General features: G+C 49.0%; 1 protein-coding gene across 1 annotated transcript in view; it reads left to right on the forward strand.

Annotated features, from left to right (window-relative positions):
* The window catches only part of SRGAP2 (SLIT-ROBO Rho GTPase activating protein 2), a 106,235-nt gene extending 100,390 nt beyond the window's left edge, over nt 1–5,845 (forward strand). The window contains exons 21-23 of the mRNA XM_082494659.1: nt 214–360; nt 2,489–2,816; nt 5,418–5,845. Of these exons, the coding sequence (XP_082350785.1) occupies nt 214–360; nt 2,489–2,816; nt 5,418–5,801 (859 nt within the window). The 3' untranslated portion in view covers nt 5,802–5,845. The remainder of the gene's footprint in view (nt 1–213; nt 361–2,488; nt 2,817–5,417) is intronic.
* Nucleotides 5,846–17,176: the final 11,331 nt, after the last annotated feature.

Below are 17,176 nucleotides of genomic sequence, written 5' to 3' on the forward strand. Positions count from 1 at the left end.
GCTGCCAGCCCGTTAAAGACGCAGAGCTGGGATCTCCGGGTTGCTCACAGAAATCAGGCGCTCTCATTTGGAAGATACGTAATGATTCTTAAGAGAAAGATGCTAGCACAGTGCTGTTGTCCTGTATGTGTCTTTGCAGACACAGTGCTGTATTTGAAATTCAGTGCTGTTGGTCCTTTTTCGGTTGTGATTTCCTTCCCTCCTCCTTCCTAGTGAGGATGGTGTCTCTGAAAGATCCAGTCCGAAGTCTGAAATAGAAATAAATTCTGAGCCACCGGAAGAAAAAGTGACTGCTAGAGCTGGTGCCAGTTGCCCAAGTGGGGGTCACGTCGCAGATATTTACCTTGCAAACATCAACAAGTAAGAACAGCCTTGCATTATTTTACTTAACTGTAAAGATCCTGGTGATGAGTACAGTATATAATATTTCCTTCCCTGAAAAAGGTTAACTAATGAGCGCTGCCACCATTATTCTCTGCTTCCCCCTCTTCTAACTTGCTCACATTTTGCTGTCCCCTCTCTCTCTCTCTGTCACCAGTGTGGCCAATGCTCATTTAAAATCCCACTGGCTTCTCTTCCCTATCCCCAAGGTGCCATCTGTTCCCGTTTTCCCAAATATGTCCTATTTTATAAGCTCAGCACACAGAGAAAGGGAGGGGAATAGCAGAATGAATTCTTATAACGGTGTGTTCTCATTCCTTGTTATGTTCTGTGATTTGTTGTGTCTCGTTTACATTTAAGATATTTTGTTTTATGGGGTGGGGGACAATTTCTTCAGAAACTAGTGTCACATTTTGTGCTAAATGACGTATCTTAAGTCCCACCATCTGGCATTGCCTGTAACATTCTTTCGTTTCTCCAGCACTTCTCACCTTAGGTTACTAACCATATGCTTGCAGTGAAACAACACACCTCCCTGTTGCTCTACCTACCTCCTCAACCAGAAATCGTTACTTTAGCCAGCACTCAACATAATAAAAAACCTGGGAAATCAAGCCAGTAACAGACTAAATTTCTTGATCTGCTGTTTAATTATTCTAGAGCAGACTTATCCCACATATCTTTCTCATTATTTCCTTCTTATTAAAAAAAAAAACACAACAAACCAAACAGTTCTCTCTATTGTGCAGTGAAGGTATTAATATGATAATTGCAGTTTTATGGGAGTGGATATTTTTAACCTTCAGTTAATTTAACAGAATGTAGTCTATAAAGGCATTTACAGAAATACATCCTTTTTAAAGTCTGGACCTGCTAATGCCCTACACAGAGCCTGGTCCTTTGTTGATGGGAGTCGGCAGAGCTCCACTGATACCAGTGAAGCTATGTTAATCTGCATCAGCTTGGGATCTGGGCTTTCTTTTATGATAGATGTTGCCTGAGCCATTGAAGTTTGCCATTCTGCCAGTTATGGAAAGATTTGTATAATGAACAGACCTATGTTGGAGCTTCACCATCTGCCGGTTTTGGTAGTGTTGTGTGTAGTGTTTGTAAGAAGCCTGGGTAGTGTCCACTCCAGGTTTTTTCCCTTTAGTAGGGAAACTGATATTTAGCAATAGTCGCATAAGACTCATTTTGTTGTTTTTTCTTTAGGAATGAATCTTCTGACCTATGTGTGAACAGACTTGAGCAAAATTAAATCAGATGGTTTCGCAATGACAGTTGTGCCACCCACTGAATTATTATTTGGATGCCAAAATCCTACTGGAGTTAACACTTTCTTGCAGTTATTCATGGGGCTGGTGCTATATATAAATGGATCCTTCCTGTATAATGGATGCCAAGCTTCAGACCTATGGCATAAAGTATTCTGCTGCATTCATATGATTTGAATGGAATCGTGCTGTCAAACCGCATGGTGCTGGGGTAGAAACTAAATTGTTTGGACCAGCTCATCCATTTGACATCATCTTTTGGTATATCTCTAGCCCTACATAGATAATGCCTCATGGTCCTGCTAAAGCAGTGAAAAAGAAACGTCTATTACCACCAGCGAATATTGGAAATGATCGTTAACCCCAAACTGTGGGGTTCTTTGCTTGCCAGTCTCTGAAAATAACAACTTGATGCCTTGGGCCGGGAGCTTAGTAGACTTATACTGTGTCCTCCAGTCAAAAATTGTAGCTGTGCTCTTCTAATGTAATAAAAACACATCATCAAAACCTGTTGATGGCACAGAGGGTTTTTTTTGTTCAAATATAAATTCTTTTCTTCTTGACCAAGTTAATTATGTTCCACCCAAGTTTTCTGGTTTTGCTGTGAATGTGCACAGCTGCCAGAAACTGTCTTGTTGTTAGAAGCGTTAAACTGGAATGATTTATAATTTTACTGTCTCACAACGACGCCTAAAATCCTGGGTGTATTTGTAATCTGGATATCTTTGTGTCTCTTCCCGTTGTCCTCTGTGTTGTTTTGGGGGGATATCTTCAAATTACAGCCCGTTATGTGTACCTGCTTGTATTGACTTGTTTTGCTTTTGTGACTGAAGGCAAAGAAAGAAACCAGAGTCAGGCAGCATCAGAAGAGCCTTCCGTCAAAGTGACAGCCATGGACTAGGTAGCTCAATGGCAGAACCAGCCTCCCCAGGAGCCATAGCCGGTTCCAGACCCTCATCTCAGCCCATTATGAGCCAAAGTCTTCCTAAGGACGTTCCAGATAAATGCTCCATCAGTGGCCACGGCAGCCTCAATTCTATCAGCCGACACTCGTCTCTGAAGAACAGGATAGACAGCCCGCAGATCCGGAAAACTGTGACAGCCGGGAGGTCCAAGAGCTTCAACAACCACCGGCCCATGGACCCTGAAGTTATTGCACAGGTAAATAGGAGTGCTTCGCCTTACAGATTTATTGGGGAAACTTAAAGGACGTTGGAGACAGTGAGACGTCTGATTTAATCTCGTATCCCTTCCCTTCTCGCCAAGCGATGTTAACTGACTCCGCAGCTTGAGTCTCGTCTTTCAGCCTCGCTTTGTGTGAGTCGCTGAGGCTGCTTTCATGAGGGAAGATAAACGGTCAGGTCTTTCCTCCAGAAAAACTCGGCCCTGTTCATGATTCAGAATTTAGTTTCAACAATAAAAACGTCCATTTCAGAAAGTTACACAGATCCCAAAGCTGTCAGCAAAAAATTAAACAATCATAACTTCAAGACATGAGAAAAGTAAAGTATTCAGTGTCAATTTAACGTTCTCCTGTCAGTTTTGCCCACTCGCCTGTGGTTAGACGTTGGAAGCATATGCAGTAGTACAGTCAAAATAAAGGCTGGCTGTGAGCACAGTGCTCGCAGTGGCATCTTTATACGCTCACAGGGTTCAGTGTGTGATTAGAAACCAACTTTGAACATAATACCGCTCGTTTTCATTAGTTAGTTGTTTAGATGAGTGCCTCGACGGGAGGGCGGGCTGCCGATGCGGCCGCGGCTGTGCTCTGACTTCGCACGGAGCTCGGCTTTTGGGACCGACTCCACACACTGACCAGGCAACAGGGAAACCCTCTGCTCACATTCCTTCTCTGCAGCTTAAAGGGAAAGGTGTTCGTAGTGTTTTTCATCATCTTTGCTAATTTTGCCACGGACCGGTTTATTACAGATTCTTCATCTCTGTGCCTGTTCTCTGTGTCACTATGCGCAGCGGTCTGTCCCTTCCCCGTGTCCGGGATTGTGAGCTGCCACAGCAGCCACTGCTGGTGCCAAAAAGGCAAGTGGTGTCTTTGCATCTGTGTGCTTTCACCAGTAGAACAGAAAACGATTGAAAGTCAGGCTTAGATTTTGAACAAGTGACAGCCACTAGTGGGACGAATGATGTAAATGTTACAGATTTCCCCTTTTCCACGAAGGATCTTCCCTTTCTCCTGCTCCAAGCTGTGAGATGTGCCCGCACGTGTATGTTGCCTCTACCAACTGCTCTCAGTATGCCATGGATCTGTCTAAAGCCAAGGAATGCTTGGTCTTGGATTCCAAAGTCAGCCCTGGGAGACCTGACTTCCCTGCCTGGTTCGGGAGTTTGTAGGTTTCTAACGAGCTGGGGGAAGATGCGTGAACTTTCAACGTCGCTTTTAGTGACAAAACAGCCAAGTAATAAATAAGGTCCAAATAAAAATCTGATACGCACTCTGATGGAAAGTTGTATGGTGCTGTTAGGAATATCTTTAGCCCATTTATTCCAGTGGAATTATAATATACGGTTCTTGTTGTCTTCGTATTTCATTGTCCTTCCAAGGCTTTGGTTGACATAAATCAGTTTCTTTGTTTTTTCAATTAAGCTGTAACTGAAGTTATTCTGTCTCCTCTTCCTGCCAGAACGTTAACTCCATTGTTTTCACTGGAGAAGAGTCTGGGGAGAAAAAGAAGGGGGGGGCGGGGGGAGAAAAGTGCGGGGGGAAGCTGTGTTAAATTAGTGTTTCTCTTTGCCCTGTAGTATCTCTTCAAACACCATCTAATAATCAGCATGCATTTTACATATTTTCCCTAACTTCGTAAGTACAATCTGCCTGGCCTCAAGATAGACCGGGAGGTGTCAGATTACTGTCTCCGGTTCCTTCCACCATTCCTTCTCTGATTTACCTTCCCCACCCCCTGAAAAACCTCTAAGGAAGCTAAAAAGCTGTAGCCAAGCTGTGAGTCACAGAAAGGCTGAGCTCTTCTGCTCTCCAGTGAATTCCGTGCCCCAGCGGGCTCCGCAGCGCGGGCTGTAGCAAACGTGTAGGTCCTGCTGCGGCTGAGAACAAAAAAAAGCCATGTTTTTATCTCAAAGCTCTCCTTATATTTATTTGTTAACAACTGTAGTATTTTATAAGAGGAAGGAAAAGTGCCAGCTTGAATTTCTATATATGTTTCTGATGTCTTCTGTGTTTTCTAAAATGTTAAAATTTTGAGTCCCTTGTAATACCTTTCTGGGAAGGGGAGACTACTCGGACAGCAGGAGAACCGGCGGGGCAGCAAGAGCACACAAGGATTTCAGCATTTGGTGTGTGGCCCATCAGCCAGTGTCAAAATCATGAGTCTTTTCTTCAAGAATGTACTCTCCTGAATCTAACGTGCCAAATAAAGCACAGGAGTGGATCCTGATGCTTTGAATCACATGTTTTTTCTGTTCATTGCTACATTTTGGGATTGAGCTCGTCTTTGACGTCCAAGCAGCATGGGGACCAGTAAAGGACCACATTAACATCGAGAAAGTGCGAGCAATTATTTTGCTTCCTGTTGATGGAAAATATTACTGCTTATTGGCTTCAGTATGTAGTGCTGTGTAGTTTGGCGTGGGTTTCGCTTCGACACCTAAAGGTCCTTGACCCGCCGGTTGATTTGAGTGTTGGTGTTTACAGGCTGAAAACAAATACGTCGTTCTCAAAGACTGACTTTTATCTCTGTATTTATGTGTCTGGGTTCTGTTATTCACTCGGTTTCTCTTTTGTGTTTGCAGGATATCGAAGCTACTATGAACTCTGCTCTGAACGAGCTGCGGGAGCTGGAAAGGCAAAGCAGCGTAAAGCACACGCCGGATGTTGTCCTCGACACCCTGGAGCCTTTGAAAACGTCTCCGGTGGTGGCCCCCACCTCTGAACCTTCCAGCCCTCTGCACACTCAGATCCTCAAGGACACTGAACCGGCTTTCCAGCGCAGCGCCAGCACAGCCGGAGACATACCCTGCACCTTCAGGCCAGTGAAGTCGGTTAAAATGGCCACCCAGGTGAAACCTCCGGCAACTCGGCCGAAGCCTACAGTTTTCCCCAAAACAAACGCCACGAGCCCCGGCGTCGCCTCCTCTGCATCTCAGCAGCCTACTGACAAGTCCTGTACTGTCTGATAAACTCGATGCTGCTCTGTGGATATAACTGTGTTGTTTCAGATGAAGAGACTCTGTTAAAGACGTGAAAATTCCTATTTAACGAATTTTTTTTTTGAACTTCTGCTGAAGGTTATTTGTGAACTGCTACTTACTGCTGGGAGCGCTTCCTGGGAGTAAGCTAAGTGGTAACGACCTCGTCCCATGTACCCGCATCAGTGATGTTCGTAAGGCAAAACAGTTCATGCCACGCTTAGGAAATCCAGTGTCGGGTCACTGTGAAGCTGAGGAGGAAAACACACAAAAAGCGATGAGTTGGATCTTGGTTTGTAGTTGATGCCTTGTTCAAGTGTTTGGCCACTGAAAGAAATATGTGGTGGCATCATGTTTTGAATACTGGTGTAGTGACTTATATATTCTGTGTTTCATTTATCACAGGGAAACAATAGGATAGATTTTAGTCTATTGCATGTTTTGGTGCCACTGGTTACGTGGAGCTTGGACATGCCTGTTTCTTGTGCATTATTATTATTATTACGTCGCTCGCTGGTGCCACGGTGGTTAAGGGTCTGTCTCGACTTCCATCACATCCTCTGGTTTTGTTTGTTTGCTCCCCCATTCCTCCCCCCAGGGCCAAAGCTCTTGGCCGTCCAGCCTCATCCTTTAGTCGACACTTGTCACGGAAAATAGTTTACTCTGGAACACTCTTAGATTTTGTGGAGTTATACGTAATATGTGTCTGTGCAAATATAAACAAACATGTTCCTGAGGTTTAGGAACATAAGAGCGAGCCCAGTTGTTGCTTATGGACAATCTAGCTGTTTTCCCCCTTTGCTCTCCCATATTTAAAAACAGCTTTATTGTTTTTCAGTGTAATTTTCAGCCCGTAGGCTACGATGTGGGGTGTGGTCTCGGGAGACTGAATGTAAAAACAAGAAAACTTTTGAAAACTAAGCGTCCTCTGACGGGAGTTCATTTACTAACGCACACGTTCTTGTTTTGATCATATATCAAGATGGATCCTTACCAAAATCTCAGTTAGAAGAACTGTAACAACTTCGATCAGAAGTTCTCAAGCTGTGTATCTTCTCCCTCTTCCCGATTGCAAATGCTTCGGTCGGTGGCTGTGACCGCTGTGAACTGCATTAGGGATCTCCGCTCTCATAGAGCGGTGTAGGAAACGCTGCTGGGGACGGTGACGTGACAGCATGCAGCTTCTGGAGTGGCTTCCCTGCGTGTTCGTTGGTAGACCGGCATGCCTCCGTAGGACTCCGCAGACGTGTGAATGAATTCTTAGTATTTGTATTTATATGGTAGGCAGCAAATGCTTCAGCCGCTAGCAGGCTGCATGAACTCTTTTGTACTCTACTGAGAATTTTCCACAGTGCTAACATTTATTTAATTTATATATATAAAAAAAAAAAAGGCATGTGCCACTAACAACGGTAAAGAAGATCTCGCGGTCCTGCAAGAGAGGAGACTCTGGCTGACCCTCAGTTCACCTCGTTCCCAAACTTTTGTGGGATTAAAAAAAAAAAAAGCTGCACATCTTACGTTTTCATCAAATAAATTCAGGCAAGGACAAGATAAGAAAAGTCATTTTCCTCTCCCGTTTAGCTGAGTTTCTTTTAAATTTGTGGGTTTCTCACACTTAGCTTCCTTGTGACTGCAATGTCTTTTTCATTGGCACTTAGTAATTAAAAAAGAAGAAACAAACCTTACATTTCTAAGAACAGTTTCTTCAATGTACTTTTCTGATTTGTTTAGGATGTTACTCGGAGAAACGAACAGGGTTTTACTCTGGCCCTGTCCATCCCCGCGCACACCCCCGTCTCTACAGATGTAATATATCCATATTAATGATGGGTTTTGAAAAGACCAACTTTCTCTGTGCCCTAAATTAAGAACACATGAAAACTGGGGAACACCGGAAACATTTCGGTGAGAACGCTCCTGTTCGTTTTTCCCTAGCTCATCTGTAGCAGCAGTTCCCCTCGGGAAGCACCGCGGTACGTGTGTGACTGTCACTGGACCTTACCCTGTTCCTCTTGCAGGGGAAGATCCCCAACAGTGCGACCAGCGACCTTTGCTCTCAGGTTCTGACGGACTTCTACCACCAAGGAATCACTTGTTCTTTTGGGGAAAAATGGAATTAAACTTGTAATTTTTTGCTCAGGCAGAACTTTCTGGCATTTACTTTAAGTAGGGAATTTTTGGTTTCGTTTTCCTTTTGGTCATGAACGACCAAAGTTAATCTGTGTCAAGAGCAGGATCTCTGTACGTTTTCTTCGACTCATTTGTAATGCCTTATTTTCTTTATATTTTTATGCCTAGCATTCACGTGTCTAAGAATAAGTGTCCAGCCACGCACAGCACATTTGGAGGAGATGCTCTTGTCTATCTTCGAGGACTGAAGTATGAATGGAAATTAAGAGATAAAAAAAGACTTCAGGTTACTGTAACAGCAACTGTCTGTATACGAATTACTGTGCTTCTCTCTGGCATCCACAGCTCGGGGACAATCCTACTGTCAAGGGGAATACGCTTAGCAGGATAACCTGCATATTGAGCAACAAAACTGGAATTTTGGTGTGCACTGTGATTGACACTTACACTTACAGCAAGCAATATGGCAGGCTGAAGGTCGTCCTTCCTCTTCCACGTGCTCTGGGTCTGGCCAGCCAGCAGGGAACTCGCACGCACACACACACACGGGAGAATAAAAAAACAAAAACGAAAAAAGGAAACTTTTAGCTTGTCTGCTTCACTCGGAACACACAAGGCTGAGAGAACGTTTGCCACAAGGGTTTTATGACCGGTCGTTGCAGGAGAGGTGGGAAGGAGAAACTGGAAATGTCGGCACCGCTTCCTGCAAAACCAGTGGGCATCTTGTAGGAGAGACCAACGTAGAGCGGACGAGTGCGACGCAGTGGTTTGCTTGGGGAGGTATCCGTGTCACTTCATATCTTCATACTCTGAAGAAATATTAGCTCTTCCATGGAAATTCTCTTTCATGACTTTTATGTAATGTTTGTGTCAAATATAATGACAAGAAGTGTTTGATAACTGGAAAAACGTATGTCTGTTTGATAGTGCTTTGTATGAACAAAGGATTCTTGTTCATCAGATGTTGGATTGCAATAATCCAAAGCAAAACTTTTAAAATAAAATATGATTTTAGGTGATCAATCTTAATAGTTTCTGAAGCTCTAACCTTTTATGTTGTATTTCCCTAGTTGGGAATTGAGCAGTGTGCTTTAACGATTGCTAAATTTCTGCCTCTCTAAGGTAATCCAAAGGCTCGCAGTTTATAAATCGTGAATTTGTTCTTCATGTCAAAGCTGTGGGACATGATCAAACTCTCTCCCTTTATCTGTACTGGATATTTTGTTGCAATGAAAAAGATTAAATAATTAGAGTGCACTGTGACAGCAGAAAAAAAAAATTGTTGTATATGTATGTATTTTGATACCTGTTCAAAAAGAGTCTTTGGGTTTCCTGTGATGAATACCTCATATGTTGGGTTTTGGGATTTTTTGTTGAATTTTTATTTTATTTTTTTTTTTAAGGCAAGATTGTTCTTGCACAAAAGTAGGTTAAGATAACCGAGTTCTCATAAATTTATTTACTGAATCAAAACACTTCAGAGTTCGGCAAGAAATTCCACCTGTTCTCGTTGCATTGCCCAGCTTGCAGGTGGTAGGGGGTGCGCAGCCGCGGGGCTCTTCGCCTGCGCGCGTGGGAGAGCTCTCGCAATGTTACGACAAAAGAGGTCGTTGCAGATGGAGTTTGCTGCCTTACTTCTCTTCTTCTGTGTCTCAAAACCTCAAATTCGGTTGAACGTTGTATAGGTTTGGGGATTTGTTAAGCGTTTGAGAGATGTTCTTCAATAGAAATAAATGTCTCCAGTTGGCACTGCAGAGCCTTTACATACGCGAACCCGATGGACGGGAACGCTCTGTCGCCTGAGGAAATACGCAGTGAGGGAACCCGTAACGGAGATTATTGCCAGTCCGGCAGCGGTAATGATGGGAAAATACTCATCGAGACAATTTGTTTGATCCGAGTGGGTAAGACGTGGCGCTGTGCCCCTCTCCAGCACGCGGGCGGGCACGGGCGGGGGGAGGCACCGCAGCAGCCTCTGCCCGTTGCCCCTCTGGGTTCAAGCATGTGGTGTCGGGGGCTGCGCTGGGCAGGATCGAGCCCTGACTGTCGGAGGATGTGCTGCGAAGTATAAATATAGGGACCACAAGGTAGGAAAGGGCTTTAAAAAAACCCCAACAAACGAAAAGGAAAACAGAAGCCTTTGGGCACTCCCATCACTAGTGACGGAAAATGAGTTTAACAAGCTGGGGATTGATTTATTTTGAGATTTTTAATTTTCACAAAAATAACGAGCCTTTTTCTGGGCTCATCTGGCCTTGGCTAACATCCCGCAAATGCCGTTATAGACACAAAGCTGTTTCTTTAGTGGCCCGGCAGCACTAGAGGCCTTCGCGGGAGGGGGTGATGGTCTCTCCTGGGCGAAGGTGGTTCCCTGCAGGATGCTCCGAGTTTCCGCGTCTGGGAAAACGCCGAGCGCTTACTGGCGCTCTGAACTGAACATTGGGGTTTGAGTTTCCGTATCACTTTCAAAGACAATCCTCTCTCCGGATCAGCTTTCTGCTTCTCTCTCTCTGTGTGTCTGACAACCTGGTACTTGAAAAAATAAAAAATACTTGACCCACTGCCTTGTGCCCGCCCGGGCTCCGGCTCTGCCTCCGCCGCCCCCCCGCCAGAAGGCAGCTGAATTATTTTCCAGCCTTGGTTCGAGGAGTCGTTAGTTTGGTGGATCTAGAGATGCCAAAAGAGCAATTCAAGGCCTGGAAAAAAGTAAGGTGTTTTGGTTTTGTGATTTGTTGTTGGGGTTGGTGTTTTTTTTTTTCCTTGTTATATTTTGTGCTTCCTATAAGGTAGTTTGAGAGGAGAGAGTGTTGTTTTTCAACAACGGGCCAAAAAGAGGTGAAGGCGCCGGGGAGGGCAGCTCCTGCTGTGCTAATACTTGACACACCAACCTTCGTACAGGGTAAATATTTAGCAGTTTGCAATGGAAATAATAGAGGGACCCTTCCTTTTAAAGGCACTGTAGTAACCTTACTTCTGAAGCGGACTTCACCAGCCGTGCCCTCCAGGCGGAGTCCTGTAATTTGAATAACGGACGTCCAATGGGTTTGGGCTCGTGCGTGTGCCAAACTGCTGGAGCAATACTTGGGAGCAGCAGGTTCTTCAAGAGACCAGCTCTATGTAGCCAAAGTAGGGCAATTACTGAGAACCATCTCTGACGCATTTTTAAAGGATCGCAGTGATGTCGTGGTTCTGCTGTAACATAGGAAAGTTCGGTCGCAAAGTTTAGAAATCTTTGTTTTCTCTGTCGGTCTGAACCCTCAGTCCTGCGATAGCGGGCTCGGGCTCACGTGGCGCGTTGGGGGTTGGGTTTTTATTAACAGCAGTTGTTTAATGGTGGGATGGAATGTTCTTGCTAAAACAGTTTCCATTGTTTCATGTCTTCTACACCAATATATATATGGTGTATATATTAAACTGTGTAAAATTGTACTTTGTATATATAACTCTGTACAATATGGAGGTACATCCTTTTTTTTTCCTTTTGGTACAGTATTGTACAGTATTAGGAGTATACGTGTTGGAAATGTTAAATCCCTGCTGGGGCGACAAAATGTATCCATTGTCATTAGCAATAGTTTTGGAGAAATAAATGTTTTGGGTCTGGTGGAAATGCTGCCCGATGGACACCGGTAGATGATGTACGGAGCGAGCGCGTGGGTCTGCGAGCGCGGGCGCCTGCGTCTGGGCGAGGGAGAGGATGAGCATCCCCTGAGGGTGCCCTCCTCCGCCGGCGACCTGGGGACTTCTGGGGAATCTGGGGGGGGGATTTTCTTTGGAATAGCCACTGGCTATTGGAATAGCTTACTGGTGCTGGTAAGTATTTGAGGAAGAATCTGCAGGATGGAGGAATACGGAGCATCATTCGTAGGCACTGGGGTGCTTCATGGCAGCGGGGAAGGAGCGCGGCGATAAGGGGGATCTGAAGAACAAGTGCCGTGACTGTGGTGCCTTGAAGAGCTGCAGCCACAGGCAGAGCCCCGTGTTTCCCTGCCCTCGGCTTGCACACACCTACTGGTGATAGCGGGATTCAGCAGAGCATAAACTTCCCTTGCAATGACCTGATTTTAAAATGCTTAATCTTCATCATTTTCCTGGAGGGGCCTCCAGCTGACTCTGGGAAAGAGGATTTAAGATTGAGATTATGAATTGGAGCGTTATTACCCCCTTTCCCCCATCTCACTTTTTCAGCGTGCCTTTTTCAGAGCGTGGTGAGGAAATGGTGTCGGGGTTTTGTCATTTTGGATTCTCTTTGTTTAGCTTTCCAGGCATTGATTACTTACGGTGAGGTTTGATGTTTAACTGAGCTGGTTTGCGGGAGCAACCGACCCCACCGTCCCTGGGGTGAGTTCCTGCGGGGACGGAGCATCCCTGTGCTCCCTGGGGAGCGGGGCGAGGAGGGGGCTCAGGCAGCCGCTCCCCCCGTGCTGGCTATGGCCCCCATCCCCTGTCAAAGCAGCTGCTGTAGGGGTTCAAGAGCTGGAAAGCCGGGATGCTTTTACTCATCAGCTTAGTAGCCCAAACCACAGCAGCCTAAATGGCGATGCCCCAAAGCACATCGGGCACGCGCCGTGGGCAGCGCAGTGACTGCTCGGTGGTATATGCCTCTTGCGTCTCAAACCTCTGCTGCACAGGCTTGTTTTGCTGAAAAAAAAAAAAAAGTTTTCTGCAGAGTTGCAGGTCTGCCTTGCAGCAAGGTGGGACAGACCCGTGCCTCTAATACACAAAGTAAATTTTTAATTTTTTTTTTTATCTGGGCACTGCGGTTTGAGGCCGTCACAGTGCTTTGGCCATCCGCCTTCGCAGACGTGCCTTTGCCAGCGCGGTGCCCAGTGCCTGCTCCGGCTGGCCGTGGCTCAGCCAACTCCGGCTGCGCAGGGTGGGAGGCTCCTGCCCGGCACCCGCGTTACACCCCAACTGCAGCGCAGACCCCGACACCGGCCCACAGCTCATGCAGCCCTGGGTGGCCCCAGGACGGCCCCGCGCTGCCCCCGGGGCTCTGCCTCCTCCAGGACGGGCCAGAGAGGGCCCGCGAGGCGGGAGCCCTCCTCCATCAACCGCCAGCCGGGGCGAGCCCGGCGTCCCTCCCGTCTCCATGAATCTTCAATTAGTCTCCATCGATTTCTGGGGGGACGCAGGTGGCTTCTGGCACGTTGCTCGTGGTTTCTTTTTTTAAACCATGAAATAGGAGTCAGAAAGGGAGCGGGGTGACGCAAATAACAAATGATTTTTGATTTTCCATAAGTTTCTGCCGCCCAGCAGCACAGAGGAGGACATAGTAATCCCTTAAACCCTTCTGATCGCATCGTTTCTTCCAAAGTGCGCATAGCTCTGACCCTCCCCGCACAGCCCTCTTTGCTTTTAACAGAGAAAGAAACGCAGTGGTGAGTGACGGGGGGATTCGGTCACTTGGGAGGGAGGGAACGGTGATGCTCTGGGCAGAACCGCGATGAGCTGGTGGGGAAGCGACGGGACCCGCAACGAAGCCACACATGGGTCCAGCTTCACCGTGCTCTGCCGGGACGAACGGGGCTGCGGGCAACGGCCAAGCCGGGCGTGCAACCGGGGGTGCAAACCGGTGCGTACCGCAGCACACAGCCGGTGTCCCCAGCCAGGGCCGTCCCTGCGGCCGCTCTCTGGGCGCAGCAGGACCTTCTGCCGTCTCTCATGGACGTGTCCCACACTCAGCCCGTGCCCAGGAGCGGGTTTGTCCCAGGCACAGTGCGGGGACGGCGCGGGGGCCCTGGGCAGCCCCTGGCTGTGCCCCCCATTCCCTCCCGTGCCCCCCGAGGACCAGGCGCCCGCTGCAGGCGAGCGCGCTGCTCGGCCTTTATTTTTTAGGCTTTGCTGCCACCAGCTGGAACGCTCCTTTTTGTCACAGCCCTGGTTCCAAGGCCGAGGTTTGCGGGTGCGAGACGGGCACCCACAGCGCCGCACCCGCGGGGTTTCGTCCCCCGTGGGCACATCGCAGCGCCGCCTCTCGCTGCCCGTTCTGTGCTAACGGGGTTTGCCGGGTCCTGACCGGGGGGTGGGAACAGCCCCAGTTGGTCAGACGGGGTTTGGGTGGCAGCCGGGAGACGGGGAGGGTAAAACCTGCTGATGGGGGAAACGAGGAAAGGAAAAGGGTGGAGATGCCCTCGCTGGAGGTGTTTAACAGATTGGGGAGACGCAGTGGCGAGGGATGTGGTTTAGGGGTGAGTTTGGCACTGTCAGGTTGATGGTTGGACTCGATGGTCTTAAAGATCCCTTCCAACCTCAATGTTTCTATAATTCTATGAAATAAACTGTAAAATTTAAAAGGATAGCAAAAAAAAGGGATAAGAGAGTCTGAAATAATACAGGGTCTATTACAGGGCAAATCCCAGCAGGTGAGTTGCTGGGGCTGGACTGGGATCTCCCCCGGAGGCTGGGCCGGACTGCAGCCAGCAGTGAGAGGTACTGGGGTAACTGGGATGCCCTGGAGTCCCTGGGCTCCAAGAGTTTGGCACTGTCCTGGCATCAACGTGTGTTGGTTTCCCTTTCAGTATGCTTATGGAGAACTCTGTGAAAAGATTTGCATTACAACCTGAAAGTAATCTTTTTTGGGTGCTACAAAATATTTTAATTATTTCCTTCCTGTCTTCACCCCTCACCAGCCCAATCTGCTCACCCATTGCTGAAAGCTGAAGCAACCTCACAGAATCCCAGAGTGGTGGGGGCTGGAAGGGCCCTCTGGAGCTCCCCCATCCCACCCCCCGCCAGAGCAGGGGCACCTCCAGCAGTGGCACAGGACACCTCCAGGCGGGTTTGGAATGGCTCCAGAGGGGGAGACTCCCCCCCCTCTGGGCAGCTGTGCCAGTGCTCTGCCGCCCGCACAGGAGAGAAGTCCCTCCTCAGGCTGAGATGGAACTGCCTGTGGTCAAGTTTGTACGGGTCCAAAGTCTCATAAAACACCTGAGTCTGGGGTTTCCGCCTCTAAAAAGCTTTGTTTCAGTTTCTTTTTGCAGTAGAGAGCTGCATGGCACGAGGGGCCCCTTTCCTCTCCCGCCACCCCCAGATGGGCTTCTGGTGCTCCCAGTGGTTCTGCGCGGGAGTGGGGTTTGCGGAGCCCGGCGGGTGCGTGGGGCGAACGTGTGGGGCTCCGTGCACCATTGCACCCACGGCGGCTCCAGAAGGAACTCAGCTGGAATTTCCCTCCCGAGGTTTTATTTGTCCCTCTTCCTTGTGTTAACTGCCCTTATCTACAATTGCGGTGGTGGCCTGAGGTGAGAAATGAGCTGCAATTTTTTCTGCATGGGGAAAGGCTTCTTAAGCATCTCCAGCTCGAATCAACAATCTTTTTGTCTGGTGAGTGAGGAATAATGCACAGACCCCCACCAGCACGGACCCACGCTGCCTCCGCACCCACAGCGCATGAGCTCGGCCGGAGCTGTGCAGATGTGCTGATGCTCCCGTTGGGAGGGGGACAAGCACAGGCTGAAGGATTGAAAATAAGGCTGGAAATGACTTCAAGAAGTCACACCGTCCCTTGCTCTTCCTGTTAGCTGAGCTGCAGCAAAATTAGTTTAATCAAAGTGATTTAAAGTTTCGCTTGGTTAGACTCATGTCACTGCGCTTCCGCAGCTGCAGACTGTCGTGAACTCCGCTGCCCGGCACCAGCCTGGGACACCCCTTCGAGCAGCTCAGGGCGAGGGCCAGCCCGTGCCCCACGGCTCCCCAGCTCTCCGGTGGGTTTCTCAACCAGACTCGCACGTGGCTGGGAAATGAAGCTCAGCAGTAATTGGCAAACTAGTTAGGTGCAGAGTTTGTGTGCAGACTGCTGAAGTGTCGTATGGATTTTTGGAGGTGCCACACACTGATGTTACTCACATACCTTTGCAGGCTTCATTTTGTGAGGACAGGGCCTTCAGGCACACATCCGCACCAGCCCGAAATAATTCCCGCCTGTGAGACAGCGGCTGCTGGTGCTGCGGCTCGGTGAGGCGGGGGCACCTCTGAGCCTGCAGGTGGGCAGAAAGCCCTGTGCAAGCAGTGGGGTGTGCCCTGAGCGCCCTGCAGCCCGCATCCCATCCCACATCCCGCATCCCACCCCGCATCCCACCCCGCATCCCATCCCACATCCCGCATCCCATCCCGCATCCCATCCCACATCCCGCATCCCATCCCGCATCCCGTCCCGCAGCCCATCCCGCAGCCCATCCCGCAGCCCATCCCGCAGCCCAGCCTGCATCCCACCCTGCATCCTGCAAACCACCCTGCATCCCACATCCCAGCCTGCATCCTGTATCCCACCCTGCATCCCGCATCCCACCCTGCCCTGCATCCCATGTGCCAGCTCTAGGCCCACACTGTGAGCCCCTGCCTGCTCTCCCTGCTGCTGCCCCCCGTGGCAGGGCTGGGTGCTGAGGATTTGGGGCTGGTTCTGGTCCCCCTCTGGGGACAACCCATGGAGGCACTGTTGTAGCTCTGGCTTCGATTCCCGGTGGGGCTGTGCCGTGGCCATGCTATGAGCACCATGGGGTGCTGCCCGCGTGGGACAGTGTCCGTGTTCACATGGGGAACAGCGGTGCTGAGCCCTGACACAGCCACCGTCGCTTTTTCTCGCTGAGATGAGAAGTCCTTGGTTGACATACTTGATCTGAATCCCTGTGTGGCTCCCGGTGAGAGCGATGCCAGCTCGGGAGCAGCCGTGGCGGGAGCCGGGGAACGCCCCGGAATCTCCCCTCTGCCCTTTGCTCATCTCTGAAACCCTCTGGAAGCGTTGGCAAGTGCCGGGGCTGGGCCAGATCTGTTGCTTCACACGCATGGGGGATGGGTTTGCGGGGTGTGTGGGGGGGAAGGACCGGGGCTGTTTGCTCTGTTTGCACCTGCTTCCTCCCTCCTTTCCTGCACTTTATGATGAGCAGTTTTACCTGGGCCGGGCGCAAGGGCTGCCCCTGGGGACGCGGAGCTGCGGTCCTGAAGGAGCCATCCTTGCAGCCGGACATGGGAAGCCTCTGGGACCTGTAACTCCTGCAACGCAGCTCTGAGACAACGATGGGTTGAGCTAAAGCACCCCGGCTGTGCCACGGCTTGTGAGCACCCATCCGGAGCGGCCGGTGGCTCTGTAGAGCCGGGCAGCGGCAGCAAACGCATCCCGACGTGCGAGGCTGAGTCCGGTGCTGGGGGCAGCTGGGGCTGAGCACTGCAAATCGCTTATTTACAGTGCGGTATTGGGGCTTTTTTTTTTTTTTTTCAGTGCAAAAATTGTGTAT

Source organism: Vanellus vanellus, assembly GCF_965231255.1.
Source record: "Vanellus vanellus genome assembly, chromosome: 23".
In the NCBI taxonomy this organism is placed as follows: Eukaryota; Metazoa; Chordata; class Aves; order Charadriiformes; family Charadriidae; genus Vanellus; species Vanellus vanellus.